Source organism: Temnothorax longispinosus, chromosome 6 (assembly GCF_030848805.1).
Source record: "Temnothorax longispinosus isolate EJ_2023e chromosome 6, Tlon_JGU_v1, whole genome shotgun sequence".
NCBI classification, from domain to species: domain Eukaryota; kingdom Metazoa; phylum Arthropoda; class Insecta; order Hymenoptera; family Formicidae; genus Temnothorax; species Temnothorax longispinosus.
In genome coordinates, this window is record NC_092363.1 from 22170828 (window position 1) to 22196528 (window position 25701).

Below are 25701 nucleotides of genomic sequence, written 5' to 3' on the forward strand. Positions count from 1 at the left end.
TCTTCATGTATGTATACGCACGTATATCTTTCCGATAAGTAAAAAGTATCAGGAGAATATAATCAGGTAAGAGATGAGAAAATTGAAACTGCAGACACTGCCATTGCAAACAAGCTTGAACGTATTTATTATTCTCTTTACAAGCATAAATAATGCTTTTGTTTACTACAATTGTTGTTATTAAATTTAGAAAGTAAATGGTTACACATACATATACGTATATATTCGTCAAATGTTTAAAATGATGCAGTTTCTCTCTACGACCACACGCAGGAAGAAACTTTGTAAATCAATTGTATTCTATATATATTTCTAGAAATATTAGTTTGAGCAATTTTCCTCCTTCGCGTGTTGAGGCAAGAAGAGAAATTTTATAAATAGAATTTTTTTTATACATTGCTTTCATATTTCTGAAAACATAAGAATAAATAAGGTAGCTTCTTGATCTACCGTAAAAATTATAATATGTCTTTCACGAGAATTTCATCAATTTTCTATAGTTCTGTTACAATAACTTGCATCACATAACTTTGTTATAACTCGTATTATTATAATACAATTAGTATTATTATAATTTTGTTATAATGGTTATTATAACATTGTCATACAATTGTATTATACACTTTTGTTATATGTTACATACTTTTGTTATAATGATTATATTATTTAACATTATATAACGTCATAGTATGATATATACGCTAAATGATACAAAATTTTATTTATCATTTATTAACTCTCGGTTGTCGCACCTCTTTTTCTCCAATACGTTTATCACTTATATTATCAATTTGACCCCAACCAATAATTTTCAAGCAGCTACTGTTCAAAAACTAACAGTTTATGTGAATCGCAAAGAATTCTAGAATCAAGTTTAAACATTGTACAATGTAGTCTCATTATAAAAAATAAATTTTTTGAGTGGCATCATGTTCAAAAAATTCATTTTTCAATGGTTTTTGGTCAAAATTTTGCATAATACTCAAGATATTTTACTTTAATAAAAATAAAAAAAAATAGTCTAGGGTCACTTTGACCCCGTGTGACAACCGAGGGTCACCTTTAAATAAAAGTCAGACTTCATGAATAAAACTTTTTATCACTTTCCTTTCTGTATTGACTGCAAGCCACCGCGCACGAGCACGACGAAAGCTGAAACAGACAAAAAATAAAATAGAAAATTTAGTTCATTATGTTTTGTAAATGTTACTATAAATTATTATTGTTAAAACGTCTTAATGTTTTTTCAATCGCCATTGGAATGCTTTTAATATTTGATAAATATATAACTTTATTATGATAATATGTATATACATATTACAGAGTGCATGTATACTATCGACTTATCTGCGAATTAATCAATTTAGAGTTGATCTTTCCTTAGCAAAAATATCAAAATCATTTATTTAGTTTTAAATTATTGTATATTTTTAAAATTAAGTTTAATTACTATATATTACTATAAAGATAAGTCTGACGTTAAATGAAAATAAACACAATTCTTCTCTTTAGAATTTATTTTATCACATTCATATTTTTGCCAGTTGCTTATGATCGATTGAGACGATAATCTGATTGTGAGACTTGAATCTTTTTGCTGAGAAGATCATAAAGAATCAGATAATTGTCATAAAAAAATAAAGATAATTAACGAATTACGAGATAATCGATGTATATCAGTTATATATATATTGTACACATATATATGTTGGTATTTAATTATTCATATACATATGTCAATAAATAGAAGTCTGAATGTAAAAAGTTAAATAATATAATTATTTATTCGAACGTACGTGGCATACGCGCGCTGCAGTAACTCCAGCTCGTACGGTATGTGTAAACCTATAAGAACTCCTATAACTATAATGCTCCCGAAGTTCAAGATGCCTTTGATCCATGAATTATTAGTCAAGGCCAACATAAAGTGACGTACGATTATAAAAATCATACACGCGTTATATGTTAGTGTACCAAGTACTATAAAAAGAGAATAACAGACTGCTCGAAACATGTCACACATCTCTCTGCTATTTCTGCATATCTGCCAAAAAATCAACATCATATAAAAAATATATATTAATGAAATATTCCTTCTGATAAAATCATTAACAGTTAATTCGATAATTAAAATTGAGCGCTTAAATTCTAAAACATTGCTGACACCCCATCACCATTAAATTAACATCCTATCACCATTTTATCTGTTTTCTTACGCTCTTGGCTGCGGTCCACTTGACGCTACAAATGCTTCGAAGCATTCTTGTAGCGTCAAGTGGACCGCAACCCTTATAGGCACGCTAAAATTATAAATTGTTCAAAGAATTGAATAAGTATTGTCATGATAGATTGCTTATAAAAAAACAATGTCTTCTGTTATATATCTCTATTAAAAGTTTTATTGTTTTGATATATGTATTTAACATGCATGTTTATGTATTGGACTTCAAGTATGACACTGATGATCTCATTTTTACTTAATAACGTATATCGATTTCTCGCAAAATACATTTTTTAAATTGTAAAGTAATAATCTATTTTGCTATAAGATATAGAAATTCTTTTCTTTCCTTCTCTCTCCCAAATTTGATTTTATTTTCGACGAGCACTTTGCGATTGTCAATCCCTTCATATGGATTACCTGTATTAATGATTTGTACTTTACTTCTAATGGAAAGGCAACATTACAATGTGTGCAATGAGATTGCTTTCTGAGGTTTGACGTATATTCTAAACAATGAATATGCATAAATTCCCGGTCACCGGTGCATTCACATGGACGTATGAGTTTCCCCTTACTGTCATCTAGAGCATAAGCAAATTTATACATACATTTTGATTTGCAATACTTCATAAGTAGAATAGAATAGAATTTATTTACTTCAGCTACTTGACAAATAATAGTTGTACCTACATACAATACACTTGGTAATAATTTCGCGTCATTAGAGCGTTTGAATTTTTTTTTCAATATCTATTTTGCAGAAATATGTGTACGAAATCTTTGACTTGTGAGTGTTGTGCCACACCGTTGTACAAATCATATAAGTTCAAAAATGCAATCTTATCAAAATCCTCAAAATAAACAAAGATTCATAGATGTCTTTTCTTAATTTTATAAAACGAATATGCATACCTTCGTTACAATGTCGGCATATAGATGTAAAGGCAATAATATCATTACTTTCCATATCTATCGAATGAGAGAACATCGATTGCATGCGTATGCTAGGGTTCAAATCGTCCATTTCGTATGCTTCCATTTCTGATTTAATTTATTAAACAATTGTTCTTGAACACTTGCAGCATTAATGCGAGAAATTTTCCGAGTTTCCCTCTTTATGTCGTCACAATTCACTTAATACTGCTTTATATAGTACTGCGTTATATAGTCTAATAATCTTCGAGACTGAAAGAAAATATTTTGATATACTTGGACGGACCCGGTTCAAAGACAAATAGATTGCTCGGAACATTCGGTTTAATGTATGTGTGTATATATGTATTCTCCTTCGGTTTCGAATCTATTTGATTTCATTATCGATTTTATCGTAAATTTCGATTTTCAACAACTTTCACACTTCAGTTGTCACATGCCCTCCACCTAAAAAAAAGGCTAAAAATTTAAAATTCCCGTTCACAGATGCCAAATATAAATTAAAAATTTTCATGTTCAACAAATAAAAACGTATGTATGTTCAATGAAACAGATAAAATGACTTTTCCATTGCATAGACATTTATTTGAAGTAATATGAAGAAATTGTCAAGGTAATAACCCATTGTAAAATAGGGATTAACTTCTGCTCGCCATGCTAATTACAGAAAAGCATTATACATTACTTATGCTATTATCGTAATTAGTCATTCTGGAAAAGTCGAGCGCGATAAATTCCAATAAATGATAACTGGTTTTTGTAAAACTGGAATTGAGCATTATCTTCGCACTGAGAGAAAAAATCGGACAATTCTTTCAAAAGGCAACAAATAGATATTACCGATCCATTCAATCAGAATTATAAAAAGCCGATCAAGGAATAATGTCCGATCAATGATATCCGGATATCATTTAAACTCGGATTTTTCTCTCAGTGCGGAGAATTCTGTTAATTTGTAGCTTATTTTAAACTTCCTTCTTGCAGCCGAAAGTCTAATTTTCGCCGGAAATGGCAACGGAACCAATAATAAAGTGTACGTCGAAAGAGCAACTGGCTGGCATGAGATTGACAGATGAAAAGAACGGTGAAAAATCGGATAAGAAATTGACGGTGCTTGAATCGCATGGTTACGCGCTTGGGAAGACTATAGGTGCCGGATCATATGCCACCGTCAAAGTGAGCATCCATCGCATTTCCTTTTCTTTTCCTTTCCTCTCTAATGCCATTTTCTTTTTTAATTCTAAACTTTTGTTCCATGCTCTCGTGCACAGATCGCGAAGTCTGATCGGCATGATTGCCAAGTGGCGGTGAAGATAGTCTCGAAGTTCCAGGCGCCCGGAGAATACCTCACGAAATTCCTACCTCGCGAGATCGAGGTGGTCAAAGGCTTAAAACATCCAAATCTCATTCACTTTCTGCAGGCGATAGAAACCACACATCGGTTGGTTCATCTTCCAGATTAATCCTTGAATAACATCTGTAGGCAGATCAGCGTAGAAATAAGTGTATTTGAAGCGATTGAGATGGAAATTCATCCCATGAAATTCTGTTATACGAATGCTCTTTCAATTTCTTTCAAATCGCTTGTTTTTCCAGGGTGTACATTATTATGGAATTTGCGCAAAATGGCAGCTTGCTCGACGTTATACGACGCGATACTTATATCGACGAGTTACGTAGCCGTAGATGGTTCCGGCAGCTTTTGGATGCCATCGATTATTGTCACGAGCACGGCATAGTGCACAGGTAAAGAAAAATACAATCATCGTAAATGAAAATTTTTAAAGAGAATGAAGATTTTAAAGCTTGTTGAAAGACATAGTAAAGTTACGATCTCGAGAGATCTGAATAAAGATTGTTCAGAGCAATAATTTTAATATAACTCTGATGAAAACTCTTGCAGAGATGTAAAGTGCGAGAATCTGCTCATGGATTATCGCTTCAATGTTAAATTGTCTGACTTTGGATTCGCGCGTGGGCAAATGAAATCGAAGAACGGCGAGTGGCCTCTCAGTACAACTTACTGCGGCAGTTATGCCTATGCATCGCCTGAAATTCTACGAGGAATCCCTTATCAGCCTCAACTCGCCGACATATGGTCCATGGGCGTGGTGCTTTATGCTATGGTTTACGGTCAGCTGCCGTTTGACGATACAAATTACGCACATCTGCTAAAGGTATCCAGGTATATGCCAAGACCAGTATACTCAATGTATACTGAGGTCGAGACCAATCTTTCGCATATTCTTCTTCCATGCTCAATTTATAAAAATTATTTTTTTTTTTAGGTCAATAACAGATCATAAAAAATTTAAATATTAATATATATATATATATATATATATATATATATATATATATATATAAAGTAGAGAATAATAATAATCTTTACTGAACATGAAAGTACCAGTTAAAAAATTACTATTTTCTACATACGTTCCATGCAAACGACTACGCCTTTTGTGCTGTTATTTTCTAATGCAATCCATTCCTCTCTCTCCTTACTCAGCAAATACAAAACAGAGTGGTGTTTCCTAAACGTCCTAAAGTATCTCAGTCGTGTCGTTCTCTCATTACCCGTATATTAGTACCTCAATACGCACGATTACGCATCAATAATATAAAAAGCGACGCTTGGCTCGAGACATCTGTTGTCGCTCAAACATCGATCAGCGACAGATTTATTGTAAGAGTTAATCAATGCACCCAAGTTTATGTGTGTGCCTGAAGAATTTTTGCGCTTTATCACCTTTTATGTTATTACAGGGAGCATTATCTACAATACCTGCAACTAAAGAATCCAAAGTATTTGACGAATGCGTAGTATCCATTGATCCTGCAATTTTTCAAGGGAATGAGAGATCGAAAGATGTTGTTGACGAAGATAACACAGGAATCAAAAAGACTGACTTAAACGCAAAACCATAAAGCTCATGTAATATCACAAAGTAACATTGTAAAATAAAGTAGTCAAACAGAATGTTAAATAATTAACAGATTAAAGATATAAAAAAAAGCAGTAATTTCCTAATAGTTCTTATTAATATATACTATGTATAACAATCTAGTAATTATTTTATGATATTATGGCACTTTTTATTCTTGACTGTTTTTCAATCCATAAATATTAGATACTATAATACAAATAATAAAGCAATGCATCATACTTGGTAGACATATTTTCTGTTGAAATGACCAGATTTTGTCTAAATGCAATATACAGTACATGGTACTGCATATACAAACTTATTATAAAGTAGATCTATACTTAGCAACCATAAGCAGTATTATGGTTCCAATTATAAATACACCGGGCGCAGTCGCTTTATGTATATCCTCTGTGTCATCTGCAACAGAAATATCTGCAATTTAAATTTATTCGTATAACAGTTTCATATTCATTAATAATGAATCATTATTAATAGTTACCACTTGCTTCTGGGAGTGGCTCCCAACCTAAACTTCTATCAATACCTATTTTCCACTGAGAATATAAAATATCACGTTCTGAAATTAATATATTAGTTAATTAATCTCTCCGTACAATGCCATAAAATTTGTATTTTTTGTAATAAAGTATGATTATTGTAAGATAATCACCATTCTCAGTTATTGATGGGAAAAAGATATCACTGGGAACAGCAGCGTCAATCTTCACATCCCATTTCCGTATTCCTTCCGCGCTACCCGCAGCAATTGCAACTCCAAGTGCAGTAGTTTCACACATTAATGGTCTAACTTTAACATATAAAATTATGCGTGCTCATTTAATTTGTTAACTTTTAATCTAACAATATGTATGTAAGCTATTGGAAGAAATATTTTACCTACCTACTGGAATACCACAGATATCAGCTTGCATTTGCATCAACAAATCATTATTGATCATTGCACCGTCAACCAACAGTTTTGACAGCACCAAACCAGTATCCTCCTTCATAGCTTCCAAAATGTCTCTCGTCTGAAAACATACCGCTTGCAGAGCTGCTTTTACAATATGTGCGTTAGTAGTATCTTCACTAATACCACATATGACACTGAAAATAGTTAATTTGTAGACTTAAACATTGTCGCAAAGTAGTCAAATTCCATTGTATTGATAAAACTAACTACCTTCGCGCATCTTTTCTCCAGTATGGAGCATACAGTCCAGCAAACGCTGGTACAAAAACAATACGATTGTCCGCGGATATTTGTTCGACAATAGTTTCACAGTTTTTTATATTAGTTAGTATTCCAAGATTATCTTTCAACCATTGTACAACGGCACCTGCGATAGCTACAGAACCCTCAAGAGCGTACACTGGAGAAGCGTGCGCTCCTAATTGATAAGCAACTGTCGTTAATAAACCATGAGACGAATCAACAATCTGTAACAATGAGAGAAACAAAATTATATTCATTTGTCAATGAGTTTATACTTGTACCAATATATACACGTTGTGACAATATAATAAAATTTTTCTTACAGCTGTGCCAGTATTATAAAGGAGAAAGCAGCCAGTGCCATAAGTACTTTTCGCCTGTCCTTGCTGTAGACACATCTGACCTACTAAAGCTGATTGTTGATCACCTAAACACTGCAACAAATATTTTTGTACATACTTGAGTCACAATTAATATTTCAGAATGAAAAATACGTCATATTAATAAAAATTAAATTTTAATACCATATTATTTGATATTATATCTTCGTTATACTTAATAAAACAATACAAGGATCGCTTACCCCTGATATAGGAACGCCCTGCAACAATTCATCTTGTATATAGCCATAAATCTCAGAGGAGCTCCGTATTTGAGGTAAAATTTCAGGAGGTATCTTAAAAAATGACAATAGAGTAGGATCCCACTTCAACGTCGCGATATTCATTAACATGGTTCTCGAAGCATTCGTGACATCTGTACTGTGAACACCACCGTTGGCACCACCAGTCAGATTCTAATTATAAAATTGGCGTGTTAATGTAAATATCAATCTACAAAAATTTCTTTACATTACACTTGCTTTGTGCGAACAAACCCAAATTAGCCAGGAATCGATGGTGCCAAACATGAGACGTTTGGCAGCTAACGCTTCTTGAACCCGAGGTACATTCTCCAACAACCATTTCAATTTCAACGCACTAAAGTATGGACTAATTGGCAAGCCGCAGAGCGGCTTCAAATAATTCTTATTTTTATTGTGTATATCCTTCAATATATCATCCACAATCGATGCAGCTCTCATATCCATCCATACTGCAACATATTATCAAAATTAATGACGTGTATCAATTATTGACAAGCCATTTAGGGAGGAGTGTCCCGTTCATAACATTTATAATAACGCAATTTTACCTATGGCATTGTAAAGTGGTTCTCCCGTTACGGAATCCCACACAACTGTAGTTTCCCTCTGATTCGTTATACCAATCGCAACTATGTCAGCTGGATCTATCGTCAACTGCTTCAAGTTAAATACAGTTTGCTTGAGGCATTCCCTGACTGCCCTCAATATTTCTAAAGCGTCCTGTTCAACCCATCCCTCTTTTGGGCATGTCTGCGATATCGAGACCTGATGATACGTCAAGACCTCAGCTGTGTCTGCTGCAAAAACCTGTATTATTGTAATGGAGAAGAAATGTGTAAGCACGTATCTCACAACCTTATGTCATAATTACTTTAATAACAACAATCAATGATCAATAACGAAGGAAGGAATGGACAAGTGAAAGATACCAGATCTGTCACAAGTCTCTTTTGGACCAAACATCATCATCCATGTTACAAATTAAACTACATACCGCTTTCAATGTGTCTTCACACACACACACAACTCAACAATTTATTTTAATTATACGAATATTTCGAACAGATTTATCACAGTAGTGTCGTATACCGTGCATCCTCGGACTTCCGATCGCGATAACCGTAAAGCCGCGAGAACCGCGGCAAAGCGTTATCTCTCATTATGATCATTGATACATTGCGAGACGAGAATTCTTCGTACCAGGAATCTCGCGCTGCTCGTCCCCTCGTCGATCGCGCCGACGAGAGGCCCGTATCTGCTCATCGATTCATTTTTGTTCATTTGAGCGAACGCGTGGTCGCCTCGTCACGACCGCGATCGTCATGCGACTTCAACACGTGCTCGCTAACCTGGCCCGAGTTAAGGCATTCCTTATTCCTTTATCTTATTCCTTATTCCTCTCATTGTGACTGAGCCCTTAGCACCGCACCGACGCCTCGAAACTCGAAAGTACGACTGACGCTAATAGCGATGAGCGATCCGTTGTCTCCTTCTGAAATATATGATGATACATCTGTGATGTAACCGAAGGAGAATCATGTCAAACTAGGTTTATTAATCAATATCCAAGCAGTTAAATTGACCGTCAGACATTGTTTAAATCGACCATGATTAAACGACTCGCGTCTCGCGTGAAGTCAAATAAATGATTGCGATTGTATCTAAGGAGAAAAATACGACGGGAATATGTTTGGAAACATTTAGTTTTTCTTTTATTTCAAGTTTTGTATTTTATTAGACCGCAGAACAATTGCGTTATCATATATTGAAGTAATCTGAAAAATCTCGAGTTTAATGCGCCGACAATTAATAATTTAAGTTATCTCAAAGTGGATGTATACCAGTCATCAAGAGTCGTTAATTGATAAACGTTACGTTGTTCAATATATCTTAATTTGCAATTAATATCAAACTGGAATCGTCTTTATTCAGCTGTTCGCGTAAAGTTGCTTGAGAACCGCCTTAAATTCGACGAGATGATTGCGCATGATGCGGACGCGTGCAGGTCGCATGAACAACCGCAATTTTGAGAAAACTATACAAAATTATTATAACGTGCGAACGTGAAGAAGATGTAACGTTAAAGAATAGATCCTTGCAAATACAAAGCTGAAAAATTAACGCTATAAGCTATTCTGAACCTCCAACAGCGAGTTGGACTCGCTCATCTGTTTATTTCTGCAATGTAGATCAACTCTTTTAACTTACTTTTAATCTATCTCGAATGTTACGTTCTACCACTGTAGATTAACTTTAATCTCAGTTTAACTTACTTTTATCTTTTTCTAATGGTAAAAGAATTAGAAAGGGATCAGAAGTTAAACAAAGATTAAAGTTAACCCGCATTGATAGAAATAGACAAAATTCTTGGAACTAGAGATAAAAAAAAGTGAGTTTAATCAAGATCAAAATTAATCATTGGGTGCGTTCAGCCGATATTCCGCTAGCCTAGCAATCGTGAGCAGTCGCTCGTTTCCTCTCCTTTTAATCCATTAGGTCAAAGGAGAGGAAACGAGCGAAAACGAGCGACTGCTCACGATTGCTAGGCTAGCGGAGTATCGGCTGAACGCACCCATTGATAAATATAGACATCATTCGATTGGAATTTAATGAGAACCGCCTTAAGATTTCAACAAAAAAATAGCTCAATATATATCGGCGAGGAAAGGGAATTATTTTCAATCATCAGTCATTTTCTCTGTGGAAGAAAGGAACATCATTTTTCAGCGGAAGAAAAGTAGACGATTTTCACGACGCGCGTTTTCCAGTTGAACGATCACGGACGCGTGGATCGTTCGCCGCACCCGGCACGGCGGCAACATGACGGCAGACGACGGCGTCGCCATAGCAGATGGCGCGCGTGGCGCTCGCCCGTCCCCCTACGCGACGACGTAATATGCCAGGATCCTTTCCGTCCCAGACAGCCGCCACTCGCCAGGTAGTAAAAACGCGCGGATACCGATTACGTCGCCATTTTCAGGATTCCTTTGGCGTCGCAACGGCGCCCGTCGCCCGACCTGCTGACCCGGGCCGTCACACGGGGCCTCAACGCCGTCGTCACTGTCGTCAGGGCACCGCTCGGCTGCTGTTCTCCATCTCGCTGCCAATCGTCCGCACCGGGGAATGAAAATTTCAAGTCAGTGCTGGCAACTTTTTGCGTCTTGTTATCGTCGCGTCCGACACCGCCGTTACCGCTCGCCACGCTTGCCGCGCGCGTTCTCTCGATTTCGGCCGCCGAGCGTCGAGCAGGATCCGCTCGACGTGGAATCATGTGCGTCGTGCGTCCTCGGACGATTTTCTGAGCGGCGTCCCGTCGCCCGGCGACGTATCCGGGACCCCCGCGTTCCGAGTCTCGTCGGCGAGGGTCGCGTTCGACGCGGACATGGCGGGAGAGAACACGGACGGCCCCGTGTTCCGCGCTTCCGCGTCGAATGCGCGCCGCGACGCCCGCGACCGCGAGCTTTCGAGCGCGTCGAGTCGCACTGGCGAGTGGCGGAGTGGCGTCTTCCCGCAGCGCGGCTCAACGCCTTGAACTTGGCGACCGTTCGATTTCGGCTTTTATCCGTATTCATTTTATCCGATTTTCACGTCACGAGATCGCAAACGCGGAAATACAACTTGTATTTTTACTGAAATCGCGACGCGGGTAGGCGGGTGGACGTCGACGTCTTGCGCGACGCGTCGACAAGGAAAGGACAAACGACGCCCGGCGCTTCGGATGACCGTACACGCTTATGACTCGCATTAAAAAAACGGTTGGCGCGATTATACATGTCTAACATGTCGAAAGCTCTTTTCAATGTCTAATCGCGATAACGGGTCAGGATATGTAGAAAAAAATGTATGATTTTATTTTCAGTAAAATCTCAGCAAACGCCAACCAACGATGACATTATACAATATTATAATTATATAAGTGTTTATACAACATATGTACATAAAAGTTAATTGTAGGAAATGATGATATATTGATATAATGATACTGTTGGTTGGCGTTTGCTGGGATCTGTTAAAAACAGATTTTGCCAAGTGTTGGCGCATTATGCCTGCGTTTGTTTACTCCCAATAGCTCATGAAATGTGACTCTCCTGGTAACACAATCTGATTGTTCAGATACGTCCCGAAGAAGTGCACAAGAAAACAGTCCAAAATTGCGACAGAAGTGCGCAAGACGTGCGACAGTTTTTATATATAAAATTTCACAGTAGCTTCTTACAGCAGACTGCTGCAATAGTACAGTAAGTATATACTCGTTCAATCACAGATATTATGCACTTCTGTCGCAATTTTGGACTGTTTTCTTGCGCACTTCTTGGGACGTATCTGAATTATCAGATTGTGTTACCAGGGGAATAAACGTGCGCAGGCTTTGTCCGCAGAACGCTAATAGAAATATAAATCTGTTAACGGAATATGATGGCAGATTTTGATTGTAAAAACAGAGCAGAATCTGCTATTTTGTAACCATTTGTAAATGATGTATTCCGCTTCTGCATTATATATGATATTTATTTATTATACGCCACTTTTAATTTTCTTCTAGTTGAAAATACAGTTATTATTCTTAATGACATGTGGTTCCACATGGATTTCTAATTTTCCACGCGAATCGTACGATGATACCATTTTAACGTAATGAATTGTATACGAAATAAAACTAGAATCATGACCACAACACGTATTATGTCAAGATCAAGGTAATTGAAGCTAACGATCGGAAGTGGCGCCCGTATAATGAATAAGTATATGTATATGTACAAATGGAACAGTAACTAGATTTTACAACATGAGTTTATAACACAGGCCAACAAAAAAAGAAAAGTTGTCTGCGCCATGGACTAACTAGACCATGGTATTCCCATGTATTTTCGCCTGCTAAAACCGAATATGATGACCTCATTTTTGCCCCTACAAAAACAAGGTGAGCAAAACATCTTGTTTTTGGCTGTAGAAAAAAATCCTGACGTGTAGGGGCAAAACTGAGGTCATATTCGGTTTCAGCAGGCGAAAATACATGGGAATACAATGGTCTAGTCACTCTAGTCCATGGCGCAGACAACTTTTCTTTTTTTGTTGGCCTGTGTAATTTATCACAACATTCGAATCTACTTGGCAGACTGCTAATATTTTGTTTACTGAGACATAATGAATAGATTCATACATAAGAAGCCTCTCAGAAGTCAAATTGATAAACTCCACGAGATAAAAAGTAGAGAAAATTGAAAAAATTATAATCTAATCGTGTCCTCTGCTAAAGTTAAGGAATAAAACAAAGTTGATCAGTGTGACTTCTAAGAGGCTCGTATATATTTAAGAAATGAGTCTTGAAAATAAATTATTATTCTGACTACAAAATATCTGAAAGTTTCGTTAATAGGCAGGCAGAATAAAACTTACAAATTACATATCTTCACATCTAGTATCACTAACAATAAAATATATCAATTGCAGCGGTAAAAGATGATGGCTGACTCCGATAAAGATTCCATACAATGCTTAGTGTGCGACAGTAAAATTGGAGTATCCACTCGAAACAGTATTCGCATCTTTGATGATTCCAGTTGCACTGCAAGTGAGAGATCACTGGTGGATGTTATATCAGCTGTTTTAGAAATCGATATCAATGAAGAATCTGCGCATTCCCACGTCATTTGTAAAAAATGTTTTAAGCTGTTCAATGAGGTAAAGCAATTACGTTAATCGGCGATTTTTCGCGCGATTTTGCAATTTCCTCGATCAAAAATTTATCGAATTGGTCGAAAATTACATTTTCCTTTTTTTTTTACGATTTTAGGTGGACGAACTTGAAAGTAAATTAACTGAAGTCAAAATGGAGTTATGTAACAATTATAAGAAGACAATTGAAGTTAAAAAATTATGTGACATACTTCAAAATGAAGAAGATTATAACGATCATGATTATACTGATAATACGGAAAGTCAACACACAATAGAGGTAAGATTCACGTAAAGCTTGATTCAAAATCAATTAATTATTTATCAGTTATAGTTTAGTAGCATATAACTATATTTGTAATATTTATAGGAAGTGCAAGAAGAAGATAAAGATTATGCACCAGAGGACGATACAGAGACACAAGAGGAGGGAGAACAAGAACTGCTTGTAGAATCAGAAGAATTCACGGTTGAAGAAGCGGACGAAACAAATAGTTCTGATGGCAAAAAGAAATCGAAGAAGAGCAAAGTTAAAGTACATCGCCCTCAGGAAAATGTACGTACGCGGAAGAATTCTTATTCTCGCAACATAAATTATAAATAATTATGGTATATGGATTATGTTATGACGTTTTTTCAGATTGTATTTAAAGATGAATCTTCGTACACCTGCTGCTTGTGTCCAAACGACGAGGAGAGATTCACGGGAGATCCTAAAGTCATTGTAGTGCACATGAAAGAGGTGCACGATATTCGTTTGTATATTTGCGACGTATGTGGACAGGATTTTAGAAAGAGAAACGAACTCTCCATGCATCTCGACGATCACGTCGCGAAGGAGGAAGGTGACTTTCAATGCGAGATATGTAATAGAATATTTAGTAATCTGCGACTATTCCGAATTCATAAAAGGATACATTATCCCCAAGTGAAATCATGGTCCTGCGTGACGTGTGGGAAAAAATACAAGTATAGTATCGTGAAACCAATATAAAACTATAAAATATAAATAAAGTAGAAAGAGAGAGATAATATGTATATTTTTTCTTCGATTTAGTTCCAAAAATTTATTAGAGGAACATATGAACACACACACGGGTGTTCGCCCATACGTGTGCGAGACTTGTAACAAGGACTTCGCATCCAAGTATACGTATAAAGCACACGTAAAAACACATGAAGTACGACCTCGTCCATTCGAGTGCACTCGATGTAATAAAACGTTTTTAAGCCAGCAAAATTTGACTCAACATGAACGGACGCATAATGGGATAAAGGAATATATATGCCATCAGTGTGGTAAGATTTATATATATTTCATATAATATTAATATTTAATATTTTTGATACTTCTTGTACCAATTCAATAGTTATCCCTTTTATGTTAACATCTCATTCGCTTTTTAACAATCATCTTTTTTAAATTTAAAGGGAAGGCTTTTACCTCATCTCACAATTTAGAGGTACATAACATAGTACATACCGGATATAAACCCTACATGTGCAAAATATGTAGCAAAGCGTTTGCACGTAAAGCAGAAATACGTGATCATGAGAGAACTCACACAGGTGAAAAACCTTATCAATGCGAGTTTTGTGGAGCAACATTTAGGTGAGTATTTAGGTGAGTAACAGAAAAATTAGAGGGTTACACAGAAATTCTCTATGCTTAAATTAATTGTTCGCAAACGCGATTAATATCACTACTATTATTTGCAGTCAGAGATCGAATCTACAATCCCATAAGCGGGCGACGCATTATAACGACAAACGTTACAAGTGTGAGGAGTGTGGAAAAGGTTTCAAAAGAAGAAGATTATTGGATTATCATATAAAAGCGGCGCATACTGGCGAAAGGCCGTATAAATGTGAAGTATGTACAGCTACGTTTGTCTATCCTGAGCATTTCAAGAAGCACAGACGTATACATACAGGCGAGAAACCATATCTTTGTGAGGTATGTGCTTTAAAATGATCAAAACGTTTTCTCTAATTGTTTCTCATCCGGTCGTTTTTATTCTTACGTTTAATTTGCATTTCTCATAGATGCGCTCGGTTTCAGGTCTGTGGCAAAGCATTTAACAGCAGAGATAACAGAAACGCTCATAGATTTATACATAGCGATAAAAAACCGTATGAATGTTTAGTGTGTGGCATGGGCTTTATGAGAAAACCATTACTTTATGCACACATGCAAACTCAGGTAATATATGAGAAAACGTTTTGAGCTTTAGCAAACTCTTTCTACTTTTGTTACATGTTATTCCATAGTCATGGTACGGTAGATTATTATTATGTATTGTAACACGTTATAGCTTGACATTTAGAATATTATTCATTATTTAGGGTCACTTAAATGATACCATAGTAGTGAATCAACCGCGACTGACAACGGAAGACGATCAAGTAATAACTATTCCCAATAATAATGGCGAACTGTTGATGGAAGAAGTTGAGAATCAACAACAGGTAATTTTTTTGTGTAAGAGATATAACGTGTGTATAAATGATATATATTTTTATACAATTATATCCTCATAAATGAAAAATGTACAATAATATTCGTAGTACATTTATTCTTGATTTAAGAACGGTTGTTTTATTGCACACAATGTACAATATCGTGGAATATATATTCGCACAACGTGCGAAGTTTTATTATGTAAATATTATATATATATTGTTACTTATTCAGCTGGACGAAACTGGGTTATATGTGACCGAACTGAAAGATCATGTGATTATACAACAAGAAGGGGAAGATCAGATATATAATGAAGAGGATGTTGTGTTAAATATTCCGGCAGAAGAAGTTGTAAGCGCCGAAGTCGACCATCTTGTCGTCGAAAATCAAGTAAAATAATATAATTTTTTTTAGAAGTTTGCTACGAAATAAATTTATTGCATTAAACGCTACATTTTGTTTTATAGATGGAGTTTGTGAAAACTGAAATTGTAGAAAATAAACCCGATATTAATCAAGTAGAAACGGTATACGCTTTTAACGAGAATGATGAAGGCGAGACGATAGTTGTACCAGCTTCAGGAGAGAACAAGAACGTGCGATTAGTGCAGATCAGATTTCCGACTTCTGTAGATGAAGAAGGCAGAAGCTGGTTGAGCTTAGTACAAAATACTTGAATTTTTTACTATCAATATGCTGTGTAATTTACTACGATTGGAAGTATGACTGGAATAAGTATGTACCAATAATGACATATATGAGTCAGACGACATTTATGTGTTAGAACAGTTTAGAATATTAGATAATTTAAGCCTTGCCTCAATTATTGAATTATTGCTGTAATGTTCTTATGATGAATTTCTATATAAAAAATTCATCATTTAAAATAAAGATTATATACTATTTTGGCTGCGATAAAATTAATTAAATTTATGTGAAAGTTGAATGTCAAATTCATTATAATCTAATAAATTACAGTCTAATTCATATTAATCATTACCATACAATTCAATGTCCAGTGTTATAAGATTAATTTTAATGATAATTTTTGTATGTGTGATTTACTGAAGAACATATTACTAAAACGCATTTATATTTTTTATTACAATTTCTTTGAAATATACATCTAAAAGATTATGACACGTATATTATATTATGATGTGTGTCTGTGTGTGCATGTTATACATATACATATATTATTTATATATATACACACATACATATCACAAATTTTACTGTTTATTATTAGGTACTTATTAAATAAGGAATATATATAATATATATTCATACACTATGTTTTATTATTTTAGTGGAGGCAAATTAGATCAAAAAAGTGCGTTATCTCGGAACCGGTTTTGAGATAAAAACCTAATTTGCCTCCACTATTTATACAGCTTCAAATTTAAAAGTTTGAATGTTTAAATTACATTTATCAGTCTAAGTATCAATTTTTCCAACTACTTCAAACCATTGACGTAAGGCATCGCTCAGAACTCCCGGTAATGTGTTTATGTCTTTAAGAATCATATAAAATGGAAATGGGAAATTATCCATATATGATCGAATTCCTAACAATTTTCCTCCTTCGAACACAGGCATACGGATGTCTAATATTGAATCCTGAAAAAATAAACAATCAGACTTAATAATCATTTCTTAAAGTTTTTTAGTGTTGAAAATGAACTATTATTATTATTGCGATGATTATTAATAACATGATCATTTTAAGAAGTGAACTAAGAATTACCTTGTTAATTGGATTGTCGACTATTATGAACACTAGGAAGATATCTACAAGTCTAGCTCTCCTGACAGCATAATTCACTTTTTCTTTTCCTTCTGAAAATATCCCTCTGCCATCCGATAGTACTACCAACAGTTTAGCATTGTCGGATGAAGTACGCTGATCCTCGAGCATGTCCACCGTAAAATCGACTAATTGCCCAATCATTGTCTTTTTTTGATCAAACCTCATTTCTTGTATTAGCCTGTAAAGAAAAAAACAGAAAAGAAACATGAAATGGCTATAAAATTCCAATTTTTACATGAAATAAATAAAATAAAATAAGATTATCCTGATTAAGTTCTTAAACAGCTATGACTGATAAATTTGAATATGTAAAATAGTGACTAATTGTAAGATCAATATCCTTTGTCTAGTTTTATCTCCTAAACTATTGAGCTTATATTTAATTTAATATTAAATGCATATAAAGATTATGTAAAAGTAAAGGTACCTGGATCCACTTTGTTCTGTGAAAGGTTCTCCTAAAGGATGCAACACTTTCACCTGCTCCCCGAAACTTATGACACTAAGTTGTCCTACTTCCAGATACGTCATTGCCTTACTAATCAGTGACAAAGACTCGAAGGCCAATTCCTTGGAATGATTATCTGCCATGCTGCTGGAATCGTCTAATGCGAGGACGATCTGATAGTCACGTTTCGACGGTTTCGTGCGCCTGAGCCAGATTTTATCCTTGCGAAATTGACTGGCTATATAGGGGATGATTTTTCGCATATTGATGCGTTTGCCCGTCTTATAATCGCCCTTCAATCTCGACGCTTGCGTGGGCTCCAACACCAATCTTAATTTTTCGGACAAATCCCTAGCGGCTGCATCCGTGACCGAACATAGACGATTCCATGCGGCTGTGGCTTCCTCCGTCGAAGGCATTTGCGTCCATTCGCCCAACATCTTTTCCACCTCGAATCGCTTTCTTTCCGCGTAACCAGAGGCAAGATCACTCTCTTCCACGCTCCATTCCATCGTGTGAAATGTAGATTCAGTTCCTCTCTGCACTTTCATAGTTTCTGCTGTTTCGCCTTCCAATTCGACCATTGTCTCCGTCTGATTGTCGTCCACGTTGTTTCTTTTACCATCAGAATCCTTTTTGCCTTTGTTATCTGTAATCTCGGAGATCTTTTCGGATTTCTGCTCATTTATTTTATCATCCGCCACGTCGTTCTCTTTATCCTCGTGCATCTCTACGTCCATAGTGTCATCTTTTTTCTCCTCTTCATTCTCGTCTTTATCCGTATTCGAAGCTTGTTGTCTGACCTGATCTTCCGTCGCGGCGTCGAGCGTGCAATCGTCAAATCTTTCAGAATCCTTGATGTGTTGAGCCATCTCGGCTTTGTCGCCATCAGCATTGCTCGCATCGTCCTCCTTCTCATCTTTCGATATCTCGTCCTGCGAGTAGATCGTCTTCAATTTCTTCAGCGTCGGCTCAAATCTATCCAACAGACTGCGATCTTCGTTGCTCTCGCCCGGGTTCTTCCTCTTCTCGACTGGTTTCGTCATTGCGTTGGTCTGCGGTGCCGGAACAGTTTCCTGCTTAGATGATCCTGAATGCCCGCTTTCTTGTTGTGCCGATTGCGACTGGCCTGTGCCTTTATCATTATTATCCTCTTGAGTATTTTCGGCTGAAGTTTCCTCCTGTTGATCCTTCGTGTCCGGTTGTTGCGCCACCGTGTCCCGTGAACCTTCCATCGTTTCCTCAATTTGTTGCGCAGCATCCATTTGCTTGCTCGCATCATCTGCACTCGGCGCTGCCTTCTCTTGTAATTTGTCTTCCTCCGCTTCTTCATCTCGATTCTGCTCCTCGTCTTTATTCTCGGCTCCCGCATTCTCTCCACTTTTCTCTTCAGTTTCCTTATCAGTTTCGAGCTCTTCCTCTGTTCTTTCCGCTTTGTTTTCTTTATCCGTATTATCGTTATTCTCGTTCTCGTCTTCGCTGGAGTTCTCCCCAGAATCATTTTCTTTAGTCTCCTCAGATTCTTTCCCGAGTTCTACATCCTGCTTCTCTGGCGGCGGCTTCTTCATCTCGTCGATGTCGAAGGGATTCTCGTCCTCGCCCCCCTTGTCTTCCTTACCGTCCTCATCCAGATTCAAGTCTTCCGGTAAATCAAGCGGTTCGGGTTCCGGTTGAGGCTGGAACTTGCCGTGATAAGGATTAATTTGATCCTCATCTACTTCTGGTTCATTCAGCTCGTTTATCTCCTTTTTATTTTCCTCTTGTCGATTTTCATCTGTGTCGTCATCGTCTTCCTGTTTTCTGTTATCTCTGTCATCCCTCGCGCCCATTTCCTTATCACCGATTTGTTCGCCCGTGCCTTCCTCTTCATCCTCGTTTTCCGGCTGTTCGTTGTTCTCTTCGGATTCTTCCTGATCGTCGCCCCAGATTTCTTTATCAAGCTGCTCAGCGCCTTCTCCCGTCTGTCCCATTTCTTTATCCAAATCGTTTTCTTCGTCATCGTCGCTCTGTTCTTCATCATTATCGTTCTTCTCCATATCTTGAAGCTGACTGTCGAAATCCTCGGACATGTCGATTCCCTTCTCCTCTTCCTTACAATTCTTATCGTCTTGTTTCTCCCGTTCTTGATCCGCGGGTCTTGCATCCTCAAGCTGATCCTCGGATTCTATTCTATCGGAAACGTCTCTCGTTCCTTCGCCATCAGCTAAACCCATTCCGCCTTTCTCTGTCATCTCGCCTGACTCGTTTGAATCGTTTTCCTCGAGATCTAAATCCTTTGGCACGCAGAACCCATTTGCAGCCAAATCTAAGAATACGTTTAATTGCAGGTACAGCATTTTGCACGTGATACGGAATGATGCCACCTGCTCGTTTAAATAAAACTGAACGAGCAAGATATATTGTTCCAGTAGAGGTAAATATTTTGCGAGCGACCTGAAAAAAAAAAATATATATATACTTATTAATTTCACGGAATTTACAGCTTCTATTTCACGTAAGCAAAAATTTATTAACATTGTTTTTATTTATAGGTATAGAAAAATAATATGCTTTTGTTCAATAAAAGATTTTTAAAAGAAACATCACATTATATTGATTATATTTTAAAATCATCTATGCCGCCCGAATAGTAAATGTTGAATAGTCAAATAATCCTTACCTGGTACAATAGTCTGCTGATTGTAAAAATAAATTGTATATGTTAGACAGCTCCAGTTCGGTTATATCCTGTTCAAGCAATTCAACAAGTTTCACCATTAATTTTTCTTCTGCTTCTTTTTCTATGTCGTTATCATTTTCCTCGTTCGGTTTCTCATTGAGGCGCGGCACATCTTTCTCGGTATGAGCTTTGTATTTCTTCTGTATTACAAGTAATATCTTTTCTTCTAGACATTTTAGAGCTGATTCATACTGCTTGATATTGTGATTTTTTTCTCCTGATTGCTCTCTATTTTGTATACCTGTTCTAAATTTTTCGACGCAACAAAGGAAAGATTCCATTTTCTTGTCTAATGACTCTATATTGTCCCAGATAGAATGTACAACGTTCAAGTTGTGCTCAAACAGTCGTTTTAATTCCTTAGTTCGCGCTCTTAGGACTTCGATTGTCGCACAACATTGCTTCACGAATTCAAAATTCTTCGAACTTAAAGGTAAATTATGGCTGGCTTTAGGTTGATTTTCCGATAAAATTTTAAGTGGCATGAATAAGGCGTGGAAACGTTTTGCGGTATCTCTTACTGAATTCAAATTATCCTTCAGCAGAGCGTTCGCGTTTTTCCAAACTTCGTCATTTTGAGAGCCAGCGATTATAGGAAGTGCATTCGCGTCCAACGTAAGTGCCGCTCTGTTCGGATCCGTTGATGATTTCGCGGGACAGCATTGCAGAAACAGCAGCAGCTGCTCGAATCCAACTTCCAACGTAATCAGCAACGTTTTCAGGTGCTCCGCGCATTCATGTCCTATTTCCCGCTTCTCCCCGTACAGATCCTGCTCGTGCGTTTCGGACAGACTCGAAATCTGTACGCGAAGCAACGAGAAATAATTGAATGTCTGGACGAGGGTCGTCTTCTTCTTGTGGGCCATCATCATCAAATGCGCGGAATATCCTCGGCAACATTCTATGTTCCGCAGCCCCAGATCGGTCTGGCTTGTGCTGAGCATCGCGTTGAGAGCGTTCAACCTGATGAGAGATTTATAATAATACTTCTCGCAGCCTTTCCACTGCATCAGCATATCCTGATCAGGTTTATTCAGTTTAAAGTACTGGCCGATTATACTCAGATCCAAAGGTGGCACCGTGAAGTCTATCACCTTGTCGGGGTCATTTTTCAACGCCTGTATACCAGTGCGATAGGATATGCCTATCTGAGTCTTCAACGTCTTGAAGTACTTGGAGAGCGTACTTTTCTTCTGATGCAAAAAGCTCTTCGCTTCAGACTTTTGTTTATTCTTCGGTAAACTTCTGTTGACGTTCGTATTCCGAAGACGCGCGCTCTGCTCCATGTAATCTTCGATGAAATTTTCAAGTTCTTCTCGTACCTGGGGATAAGAATTTGCCAGGACTATCTCTTTGCATAGACGCCTGGCTGTCCCTGTTCTTTTGACAAGCCCACTTAACTGTACTTCCACGTTTACAGCTGGTGGTATAATAAAATCTTCAGGGTTCATCACGTGCCTACGATGTTCTCCATCATCCCAGATGCCCTTGTTCATCTCTGTACTATAAGATTCTGACTTAACAGTCAAGCAAGAAGACACGTTTTGTTTCAGGGCATTCTGAAATTCCTTTACGTATTCATGCAGTTTGCGATGCGTCTTTTCGACCTTCTCCTTCACAACCGAATAGTTGATATCGTTCGATCGCTGAGATAGCTCGATCTCAACGAAGTCCTTCAGCTTCTTCTCGATGGGCGCTTTCAAAGCGGCGATCCTTGCATTCACATCGTCTACGAATTGCTTGTAATAATTGTACATGTTCCACAATACGGCCAAGAGCTCGTTCTTGTTGTCGCTGTCGTCGAAGTAATACACGTGACAGTGGAACGTCAAGAGGAGATCCAAGCGCGACTCGAATTCGACGAGGGACGACTCGTTCATGAAACGCTCCAGTGATTCTACCAACTTTTGCCTGGTGATAGGCTCGTCGTTTGCTTGCTGGACGTTATTTTTCTCGGGTCTCATAACGTAACTTTCGATCAGCGCGTACAAAAAGAACCACCACTTGGACGTATCCGATCTGAGATTCTTGTACGTTGTATCGAGGCAACCTTTCCAGCTTTTTAGCGCTAGTTTCCTCCAGGATTCTATCCGCTGCGTTAACTCTGACATAAGGTCCGTGATTATGACACCGCTATGCGCGTTCTCCTTCAATTTGTGCATCTCGTCGAACAGCAACACCAAACCTGTCAGAAATCTGGAGACAGGTGCAGTGATCGAGAACGTGTAGATCCTTTCTATTATGCATCGTATCGATCTCAAAGTGGGGTGTTCCGGCCTCTCCTCCAGCAGCAGCTGATCGACACGATTCAGGATACTCTCGCACAATGGTAGACACTTCTCCACTTCCTCAACGTTGCAGTCCTTGTAGAAATCGTATGCTCTCATTTGTCCTTCGATGTTCTCCAACAAATTCCGATCCGCGCTCTTCTCTCGACTCGCTTGCAACCCCAAAGTGACCAGAAAGTTGAAGCTGTTGTACAATTTGACCGCGAATTTTTCGCTTAAACTCGGCAGAATGTTGTCGAGTATCCCGTACACCACGTTGTACCTTTGAATCAGAGGCCCGATGTAATTCGTCGAACTCGCCGCAGCAGAACTGTTGCATATCCACTTGGTCGCGATGTAAGACGTGACGATGTTCGAGTGGATCTGCTGGATCTCCCTGATGTCGTCTTTGGTGACGAGACCGGTGAAGCTCATTTCCGTCTCGTCTGATTGGATCTCCTTTCGATCAAAGGAGTCCTTTTCGCGGTGCGTTGGGAACAGCTTGCGGACTTCCAGAGCGAGCTCTTCCTTCTCCGTCAACGTGTCGCCGTGATTCTCGATCTTATTCTTGTACAAGCTGTCTTTCTCCGCGGCCCGTTTCTCTTCCTCTTGCTGCTGCTGCTTCCAGATCAGAACTATCTGTTGCAGCAGCTTATTCATGTCTCGCCAATCTGATCTAGTCAGACCTCTGTTGACAATTACGTAATTACGTAGTTCGTGCAAACCCGACTTCAATATCCGGAACTGCTCCCGCATTTTAACGAACGTATCTGTGGAAGACGAATACTCGCCGATGAGATTCCTTACGCTCTCGGAAACGCATAATCTACTTAGACGTGAAAGATCAGCGACCGACGACCCGCCGATCGTCGGAAACTTGATCAAATTCATCATACGCTCGAAATCCGCGTCATCGGTTTTATACAAAGATATCAGTCGTCGGATTTCGTTGATCAGTATGGAAACGCCGTGATTTAACTGCGCCAGCGCAGTCAGTAATGGAGAAATCACGTCCGGATAATCTGACAGATAATTCGTCTCGATCCGCTCGGCGAACCCTTGCACTGATAAGCTCCAGTTTTCCGCTTCTCGCAAAACACGATCATCTGATTCCACGCGTTTTTTTTCAATGATCTTGGTCCCGATATCACACAGGTTGTTCATATGCTTCTTCACCTTCGTGTAGGAACCTACTCCGTTCCTGAAATCGGCGCAGTCTTTGCTGAGCGAGGCAAATTTGACGGGCGGTGGCCTGAACGCTCTCAGACAGCTGAGATTATCCCTCAACAAGAACTTCTCGTTCTTGTAGGTGCTCGTGAATGCTGATCTCGGATGGATTCGCTCATCCATCACCGGTGATATACCCAGAATACGATCCTGCAACGTTGTAACGTATATCGTCTTTTTGCAATCGGCGATGTCCTCCTCCAGGTACTTGAATTTCAATTCCACTTTATGCACGGGATCGATAAGATCCAAATTTCCAAAAAGTAACAATTGCATGTAACCGAGTATCATCCACGCTCTTCCCCGTTGAAGCGTGTCTTTTTCTTGAAGGACCGTCTCCTCATTCATAATCTTTATTTTGTCATACGCTTTGTTCAATTCTTCCTTCGGCTCAAGATAATCGCTCGTCAACCTACGCTCCATGTCTTCGCAATTTTTTATATCGACTCTAATCAGGTCGATTTCAGGATTCCGGTTAGGATTCTTTCCGTCGGCGTCAATCGAGATTCCAAGTATCTCATACAGTTTTGATTTGTCGACCGGAAATTTGGATACATATAAGTGCAAGTAAAACGTTAATGTTGCTAAATCGCTACGGCTTGAATCGCGTCGGGAGTTTGTTAACGAGATACTATTGCGCCACAAAATCTCATTAAGTAGCTGCAGCTGATTCACTTGCGCCAGATATGTTCCGAGCGTGATTGTGGAAAAAACATTATTCTCTTCTTCTTGGTTTGTTTTATTCAACATTAATTGCAGTACTAGTTTCAAGAGAACGGGTCCACCGACGTATATAAATTCCCTCTATAAATAAATGAATAAAACGATATATTTTTAAATAAGAAACTTTAGAAAAGTTTCGAGAAGTAGTTAAAATTTTGAAAGATAATTATATATCTATGATTATGTAAATTATAAATATTACATTAATTGTGTGGTGGCCACGTGTGTCTCTATCAAAACGGCATCACACTAAGCAGACAAAACGCACTTTCTCGCGAGCCCCTGGCCGCGCCGACTAAGTTTATAAACGATTCCATCAAATTACTAAGCGGCCAATCGGTCCTTTCATTAAGAGTCGAATTGGGCACATACTAATGAAAGTCATTATCCGACTCATAGAGCGCGAATGGCTATTTTT

The 25701-nt window shown here is 37.8% G+C and overlaps 5 protein-coding genes across 6 annotated transcripts in view; 2 read left to right on the forward strand and 3 right to left on the reverse strand.

The window, feature by feature from the left end:
- Window positions 1-20: 20 nt before the first annotated feature.
- On the reverse strand, window positions 21-5446 carry LOC139815264 (uncharacterized). The gene is made up of 4 exons (XM_071782051.1): window positions 3137-5446; window positions 2642-2805; window positions 1797-2044; window positions 21-1152 (listed from the first exon to the last, which is right to left on the reverse strand). Exons 1-4 carry the CDS (start codon window positions 3261-3263, stop codon window positions 1074-1076), a joined length of 618 nt encoding a protein of 205 aa, XP_071638152.1. The 5' UTR covers window positions 3264-5446; the 3' UTR covers window positions 21-1073.
- Window positions 4166-6085, forward strand: LOC139815455 (testis-specific serine/threonine-protein kinase 3). The gene is made up of 6 exons (XM_071782383.1): window positions 4166-4333; window positions 4429-4598; window positions 4754-4903; window positions 5061-5334; window positions 5667-5843; window positions 5924-6085. The coding sequence occupies exons 1-6, from the start codon at window positions 4166-4168 to the stop codon at window positions 6083-6085; spliced, it is 1101 nt and encodes a 366-aa protein (XP_071638484.1).
- On the reverse strand, window positions 6068-10174 carry LOC139815258 (glycerol kinase 3). Its single transcript, XM_071782044.1, has 11 exons — window positions 9367-10174; window positions 9150-9308; window positions 8498-8756; window positions 8181-8398; window positions 7887-8099; window positions 7627-7737; window positions 7271-7527; window positions 6989-7194; window positions 6758-6895; window positions 6587-6664; window positions 6068-6504 (listed from the first exon to the last, which is right to left on the reverse strand). The coding sequence occupies exons 2-11, from the start codon at window positions 9228-9230 to the stop codon at window positions 6407-6409; spliced, it is 1659 nt and encodes a 552-aa protein (XP_071638145.1). The 5' UTR covers window positions 9231-9308; window positions 9367-10174; the 3' UTR covers window positions 6068-6406.
- Window positions 10175-10609: 435 nt separating this feature from the next.
- LOC139815257 (uncharacterized) lies at window positions 10610-17082 on the forward strand. 2 transcript variants are annotated; one of them, XM_071782043.1, is made up of 13 exons: window positions 10610-11085; window positions 13401-13631; window positions 13744-13905; window positions 13996-14181; window positions 14266-14470; window positions 14555-14594; window positions 14683-14924; window positions 15057-15237; window positions 15345-15582; window positions 15688-15828; window positions 15972-16094; window positions 16321-16479; window positions 16557-17082. In XM_071782043.1, the coding sequence occupies exons 2-13, from the start codon at window positions 13410-13412 to the stop codon at window positions 16764-16766; spliced, it is 2109 nt and encodes a 702-aa protein (XP_071638144.1). In that variant the 5' UTR covers window positions 10610-11085; window positions 13401-13409; the 3' UTR covers window positions 16767-17082. The 2 variants fall into 2 exon arrangements, with proteins under 2 accessions (XP_071638144.1, XP_071638143.1); XM_071782042.1 differs by having other exon boundaries at window positions 10612-11085; window positions 14266-14594.
- A 146-nt stretch (window positions 17083-17228) lies between these two features.
- LOC139815256 (midasin) overlaps window positions 17229-25701 on the reverse strand; it is a 111255-nt gene continuing 102782 nt past the window's right edge. The window contains exons 17-20 of the mRNA XM_071782041.1: window positions 21007-25364; window positions 18327-20780; window positions 17837-18077; window positions 17229-17709 (exon numbers count right to left, since the gene is read on the reverse strand). Of these exons, the coding sequence (XP_071638142.1) occupies window positions 17527-17709; window positions 17837-18077; window positions 18327-20780; window positions 21007-25364 (7236 nt within the window). The 3' untranslated portion in view covers window positions 17229-17526. The remainder of the gene's footprint in view (window positions 17710-17836; window positions 18078-18326; window positions 20781-21006; window positions 25365-25701) is intronic.

Bases quoted from the DNA above. Each gene is read 5' to 3' on its own strand.
- LOC139815264 (XM_071782051.1), bottom strand. From the start codon at position 3,263: ATGGAAGCATACGAAATGGACGATTTGAACCCTAGCATACGCATGCAA. The intron at 2,806-3,136 runs GTATGCATATTC...CTTATGCTCTAG, and splicing joins ATGCCGACATTGTAACGAAG to ATGACAGTAAGGGGAAACTC. The intron at 2,045-2,641 runs GTAATCCATATG...ATTTTTTGGCAG, and splicing joins AGTACAAATCATTAATACAG to ATATGCAGAAATAGCAGAGA.
- LOC139815455 (XM_071782383.1), top strand. From the start codon at position 4,166: ATGGCAACGGAACCAATAATAAAGTGTACGTCGAAAGAGCAACTGGCT. The intron at 4,334-4,428 runs GTGAGCATCCAT...TCTCGTGCACAG, and splicing joins GATCATATGCCACCGTCAAA to ATCGCGAAGTCTGATCGGCA. The intron at 5,844-5,923 runs GTAAGAGTTAAT...ATGTTATTACAG, and splicing joins CGATCAGCGACAGATTTATT to GGAGCATTATCTACAATACC.
- LOC139815258 (XM_071782044.1), bottom strand. From the start codon at position 9,230: ATGAACAAAAATGAATCGATGAGCAGATACGGGCCTCTCGTCGGCGCG. The intron at 6,896-6,988 runs GTAGGTAAAATA...TATATGTTAAAG, and splicing joins TATCTGTGGTATTCCAGTAG to TTAGACCATTAATGTGTGAA. The intron at 6,505-6,586 runs GTAACTATTAAT...TTTCTGTTGCAG, and splicing joins GCCACTCCCAGAAGCAAGTG to ATGACACAGAGGATATACAT.
- LOC139815257 (XM_071782042.1), top strand. From the start codon at position 13,410: ATGATGGCTGACTCCGATAAAGATTCCATACAATGCTTAGTGTGCGAC. The intron at 14,595-14,682 runs GTATAGTATCGT...TCTTCGATTTAG, and splicing joins ACGTGTGGGAAAAAATACAA to TTCCAAAAATTTATTAGAGG. The intron at 15,583-15,687 runs GTATGTGCTTTA...GCTCGGTTTCAG, and splicing joins AGAAACCATATCTTTGTGAG to GTCTGTGGCAAAGCATTTAA.